Source organism: Montipora foliosa, chromosome 13, assembly GCF_036669935.1.
Source record: "Montipora foliosa isolate CH-2021 chromosome 13, ASM3666993v2, whole genome shotgun sequence".
NCBI lineage: Eukaryota > Metazoa > Cnidaria > Anthozoa > Scleractinia > Acroporidae > Montipora > Montipora foliosa.
Genome location: NC_090881.1, coordinates 21519200 through 21525890, shown reverse-complemented (window position 1 = coordinate 21525890; position 6691 = coordinate 21519200). Strand labels below are relative to the sequence as shown.

General features: G+C 36.9%; 1 protein-coding gene across 3 annotated transcripts in view; it reads right to left on the bottom strand.

Annotated features, from left to right (window-relative positions):
• Nucleotides 1–6487, bottom strand: part of LOC137982875 (patatin-like phospholipase domain-containing protein 4) — a 12379-nt gene extending 5892 nt beyond the window's left edge. For all 3 annotated transcript variants that reach the window (XM_068830038.1, XM_068830039.1, XM_068830037.1), the window contains exons 1-3: nt 6438–6487; nt 2189–2592; nt 1636–1701 (exon numbers count right to left, since the gene is read on the bottom strand). In XM_068830038.1, coding sequence (XP_068686139.1) covers nt 1636–1701; nt 2189–2587 — 465 coding nt within the window. In that variant the 5' untranslated portion in view covers nt 2588–2592; nt 6438–6487. The remainder of the gene's footprint in view (nt 1–1635; nt 1702–2188; nt 2593–6437) is intronic.
• Between the last annotated feature and the right edge of the window lie 204 nt (nt 6488–6691).

Genomic DNA, 6691 nt, shown 5'->3' with positions numbered 1-6691 from the left:
CATGGGAAAAATGATTGCCAGCATCTTTCTCATACCTCATGAGTTATGAGGCAATGAAAAAGTAAAATCTAGAGAAGCAAAGGTTTTGTACATGTAGGTGCACTTTAATAAGTGAGTAACTTGACACTGAAAATCTCGACCAGTCAGTCAGTCCATGACTTGGATAGTCAGATTGTTTCATAAGTTCCAAGATTCTGAGCAACTTAAATTAATTAAAGGGGACATAGCTTCTGAGTGGACCTTAAAAGTTCACTTGTTAACCCTTTCACCCCCTGAAGGGACCCCAATTGATGAGTAATAGGGAGTTTCTTAATTTAAAAGTAATGATAACAGCGACGGCAATGAAAACGTCGTCTCAAAATATAATAATAAATACACCTTGTTGTAATCACTTTGTGACTATTTCAACCTTTTTAATATGACAAGGGAAGACGTGGAAGACGCGAGTGGAGAAGGAGAGCAAAAGCGTTGGTTTGGAGAAAAAGGATGCTATGAATCGAGCAAGATGGAGAGTGGGAGTTAGAAAGATTGCTGACAAAGTGGGGTAAATCTGGCCACCCCCGTTTACGGGGATAAACCCAACCCTAACCCTAACCTTTTTTTTAATCAACGACTGGACATTCTCGAAACAGACAAGACCTAACACCTACATGTAAGACAAATTTGATTATCTTTTTTATCTTCAAACAAACCCAACCCACCATCCACGACCCATGACCCACTTACCCACGACCAAACCCATCCACGCGATTTAGCCTCACCCCCATAAAAGTTGAATTGCAACAGCTAGCTGGTTTGTTCACCTTCATGGTTACCTGTATTAAGTTTTACATTGCAGTACTGGCTTCTGATATTATGCGATGTTGCAATTTCGCACAATAAACCTAAAATCGCAACAAATTGCATAATTCATGAAAAATCACACAATTTGTACAAACTCGCCCAATTTATGGAAAAAAAGAGCCAAATCTCGCTTTTTCGTAAGTTTTCTGATAATTTAAACATAATCGCAAGCCATTTTAGCTTTCAAAAGACGTCAAAAACTGTAAAGAACGAAGAAACAAACAAACTGGCATTCTACGCCTCGTTTTACTTGTCAAGGACCTGGTGGTGGTTTTCGATAGTACGTGACTGCTCATTGGCTACAATCCTTTTCCCTAAATATTCTCTGAAGAAATGTGGCTGGATTGTCATTTGCAATAATTAAAATATATTTTCTTTTACTTGAAACAAACATCCTCATGGATAAGTTTGTTGTTGAAACACCTAGCGCTTCTTCTCTGTATACATTTTGGTGAAAAACAGGGCAAGAAAGTACCCCAAAGAAACGTTTCATGTTAACGATGGTCTGTTGTTTTGCTCAATAACAACATAATGGTTGTTCATCTACAAACGTTTGTGGTGGACAAGCTACTTGAAGCTGAGTCACATGACACTAAATGGGCAAAATGAGCCATCTCTGATTTCAACAATTTAAAATGAGGCAACAAATGAATTACTTCAAATGTTTTCATCATTCCCTTGTACTCAAATATGTTCTTGACTGGCAAGGAATGGATTGTGCCAATTTTTTTTCACACCCTATCAGAAGCCCTAATTGTAGGTTTAGTAGAAACAAGAAAGGTGGATAAATACCTGTCCCTTAAACTGCGGAAATTTGAAGCCTGAATAGAAAGGAATGTAGCAGCTTGCTAGCAAAACCTAAAGAGACAAAAACATCACAGATTACACAAGGCAAAACCCTGCAAACATGTACAATTCCTTGCTATTTTAAAAAGACATACAGGGAACGAGAGACAAAGATAGAAGGCATGATAGGCAAGGAAGCAAGAAGTATGGTTGACTCTGAGAGGTCCCAGACTAAGTACTGCTATAGAATTTTCTACTAATGGAATATTTTCTACTAATGGAAATGGGCCCACACAAGGACAGAGAAAAACTCTGACCAGCTTTCATAAGCTTTCAACTGAGCAAACAATGCTATGACCGCAAGCTGGAGTTGTTTTAAGCAGTCCTAATTCCACTGTTGCATTTGTAAAATTAATTGCTTAAAGATCCACCTCCTGCCAGCTGGGATAATTAAATATGTTGTATATGTTCCTTTTGACCATCAAACTTAATGTTCAAAAGACAATCATGAAAACCATGAAAATCTCCCTTAGTAGAGAAGTATTGCCAAAAGTCTCACCTGAATCAACTCCTCTGTTGATTCAAATTCAGATATGATCGCATTCTTCCTGTCTTTTAAACTTGTTACAGAAATATAAAGCCTTCCTGAAGCAATTTTGTGCGAGTTTGATGGTAGATACAGCTGCAGACATTTTCGTAAGCTTCCTACCAAGTCAAACTGAGGATTGAATGGTCCCAATGGATGTCTACGGGCTTCGTCAGTAAGATCAATCACAAAGTCAGTGCATTTGTTAAGGGGTGCTGAGGTTGCCAGCATTGTGGCAACTAGTGACCCTGCAGATGCTCCTGCAAATGCTGTTACATTTTTGAGAAACTGTGGTGCATGCGAGCTTAAGCAGGTTGCGACACCAAGGTGATAGAATGCGAGAAAGCCACAACCTGCAAATGACACATTCATGGAATCTGAAAGGAAAGAACACAATGAGAAAAATAGGGTTGCAGAAATTATTATAAATATAATAGTAAGAATAAGAATAAGAATAAGAATAAGAATAAGAATAAGAATAAGAATAAGAATACATGTAAGAATAAGAATAAGAATAAGAATAAGAATTAGAATAAGAATAAGAATAACAATAAGAATAACAATAAGAATAAAAATAAGAATAAGAATAACAATAAGAATAAGAATACTGTAGGAAACAGACAACTTTTTTAAAAGACATGTTTCGGCATGCTTATGCCATCATCAGTTTAATGAGTTCCTAAGTGTGAACAGTTATAAAGTCTACGGGTAGATGAAAAAATTATTACAACATGACGTAATGATGTTTGGTGTCATGCTGTAAATAGTACCCGCTTTTGTATTACGTCATGTTGTAATAATTATTTTTTCATCTACCCGTAGACTTTATAACTGTTCACACTTAGGAACTCATTAAACTGATGATGGCATAAGCATGCCGAAACATGTCTTTTAAAACAGTTGTCTGTTTCCTACAGTATTTATCATACTTGCTACTATTGCGACCTTATGGAAATGCTTATAATAATAATAATAATAATAATAATAATAATAATAATAATAATAATAATAATAATATTTAATAATGTAAAACTTATACAGTATAGCGCATTTTCCATGTAAACATGATCAAAATATTTAATGCGCTTTACATACGATAAAATTTTAAAAGATTCATAATATACAATATAAAATAAAATATATTACACGTGATTAAGAAGGAAAGTAAATAAACTTCAAGAAAAAGAAAAAGCGTTGCTAAACAGGTGTGTCTTAAGATGGCACTTGAAGGTGTTGATGATAGAAATAGAGCTGATTTCATGTAGCAGAGCATTCCACAGTTTTGGCGCGGCTACTTGAAATGACCTACCGCCCAAGGTGGCTCTAGTTCGAAAAGATGGTGTTTCAAGTAGGAGACCATTAGAGGATGATCTTAACCTATACACGCCTGGCATCTTAATTGAAATTAATTAATTAACCCTTTCACTCCTGTAAGGGCCAATGAGACTTATAGATTTTACTCTGTCTTATGCCAGACGATTTTACTCGCCAATGGGGAACCCCACAGGAGTGAAAGGGCTAATTAGCTCTTGCAAATAAACTGGCGACTTCCCGTGGATGGTCTTGAACGTCAAAAGCAAATAATAATAATAATAATAATAATAATAACAATAATACTAATAATAATGATAATAATAATAAAACAACTTTATTTATTTCACTTACTTACATGTACATTAGAGAAATATAAATGATTGATAATAAAAAATTCAAAATTCTATAAAATTACTCATTTCATGATGCAGAGATATTAAAATCATACAATTGAATTATACTAATGACGGCTAAACCAGTGTCGATAAAAACGCCCCAAGTATAAAAGCATATAGACCGTGTATCTCAAATATCTGCACTAGCTACATTTATCTTACAGTCTAATGATTGCTCTATCTTGCTACGAAACGGCGTTCGCGAACCTCTAACGCATGAAATAATAATAATAATAATAATAATAATAATAATAATGTAACTTGTCCCCGATTCCAGTTATGATCCAACCCCAGGGTACTAACAAGTAAGATTCCTAGACTTTGCATTTCTTGTCAGAATCGTATGAAAAACCTTTGAACAGCTACAGTACCCCTTAGAAATTTTGGCAGTGCCTTCAAAACAGATTGCTATAATCTATTCATGTTTGGATGACCTCATACGGACCTCATCCATTAATGGGGAACAGGGGTGGAGGAAGCCTGTAGGGAGGGGTGGGTCAGGTAATACATGGTAAATCCCATTCCGGGGGTAAGATAAAGACTAAGGGTGAAAGCAGACAGTGCAAAAAATGCTGAACAAAGCTTCATTTTTGAAATCGGCTCCCTCAAGCCACGGCTACATGCTAAGCAAGCAATTTTTTTGCTTGTGATGGTGATGCAATTTCTTTGACAATAACTGCGCAAGAAATCGCATCACCATCTGCTCATTGTTGCTTCGCCAATGAGCAGTGGTGGCTACAATTGGCGACAAAGTTTCATCGTCTGAAAATGTTTTGTCTTGCTCAGCATCCACAATGTTGTGAAAACCCAAACACTGATGGCGTTAGAACTTGCATCTGATTGGCTCAATAACCCCTGAACAGGGCAAAATGTTGCAACACGGCTACCAAGGGACAAAGTTTGTGACTTTGTCGCAAAAAATTTAACTCATTCAGTTTCTTGAGATTTTTTCTCTGAGGTTTTTTCAGCCATCGCATCACAGGTGGCTACATGGGTGATTTTCTCTGGGTGCTGGTGACGCAACAATTAAAAAAAAAAATCCCATCACCATCGCAAGCAAAAAATCGCTCTTGTAGCTGCGGCTTCACTCCCCACGTAATAATTAACAAAATTAATGCTTTTTTTCAACTCATTTATTCTTGATATCCACATTGCTATATCACCACCTATAGAGGTTTTGCATGGTAGCCATATTGCATGGCAGGAACAATGAAAATGTTTTGCATTAGAAGGAACATTATTTTGTTCCCATAGGAAAAAGAATCTATTGTTCCTGCCATGCAACATGGCTGCCATGCAAAACCTCTATAGCATAGCTCCATCTTTCACTATAATTATATAAAGTGGTAAGAAGACCATTGTACAGTTCTGTGCTCACTTTAACCGGGCCTTTGAATAACAACGAGGTTGGGGTTGACCTTGCTTTGATACAAATTTTCTTAAGTAAATAATCTATTTAGATTTTTAATGTAACTTTAGAACCAAACTAATTAGATTTTTAATGTAATTTTTTGCATAGTATATGTATATTTACGATTATTTTGAGGGCCATCATGATTAACTATAGTTATATAGATGTCTCCCTCCTGAAATAAAGTTATTATTATTATTATTATTATTATTATTATAACCTTCCCCTTTCCTTGAGAAACTGCATGGACCCAATTTTATTTTTTTAAGGAGACAAAGAAAGTGATTGTAATGCATCGATCAAATTGACACTTTAACATCCCTCCCCCCTCCCCCCCTTCCCGGGCAAACCCTGGGCATTTGACTATCTTCGGTGCCCGGGAAGTGGGGAATTTGACCTTTGCCTGTGTGGGGTGGGGAAAATTGATCTGGAAGTGTCAGGTTTCAAATGATTTTTTTTTTCGGACGCCAAAGTTGCTAACAGCTATCAAACACGTGTTTGGACGAGATGGAAGAGTTTAAAGGAAGAGATGTAGCATTTGTGAGCGATTGGCTTACAAAAAAGGTCTTCAAAAGGTCTTTATTAAAGACAGGAGGAGCCGACGACGATTGTTCTTTAGTAGGCTATGACAGACAAATCCGACAATAGGGGGGCGGGAGTTTGAACGATCCAATCTTCAAAAGTTCAAATGCCCGGGCTTTGCCCGGGAAGGGTGAGGGGGGGGGGGGGGGGAAATGTTGAAGTTTCGAGTTGATCGGCGCATAATGCTAACGAGCTTCTATTTACATAAGAAAAGCAGTGAGGTTTGTATCAAAGCAAGGTCAACTCCAGCCTCGCTTTTTTTTTTCAAAGGCCTGTTAACTGAGCACAGGACTGTAATAATGGTTTATTTGTTCTGGAGGACTAACGCTTGATCGATTTACCATATCAACCCAGTTGATAAACCCGTGCACTTCTAACACTAGTCACTATCGTAGATCATCATTGATAACTTAAGTACAATCAGGCATCGAATCCTGCTTTCAAAAAAAACGTTTTCCTGCACTGAGATCAATTATTAAGAAAAAAATATGTTGTTGATACACAAAATCCAATAAAATACCTTTTGATCGCTGCAAAGGAGCTGTCACGCCGTCGAAAAATTTATATTGCACTAAGCAGCCGAGCCACAAAAACAAGGTAAGGCTACTCAGCTCTAAAGAATATATGGTTGGACTGGACTAGCAGTCTTAAGGACCTTAAAATTGGAGGAGCAAAGGAGTAGCAAATGAACAAAATAGCAGCTTTTACTGGTGAACAAACGACAGGTGAGCATCTTCTCAGACGTTACAGTATATAAATGTCTCTATTACTGAT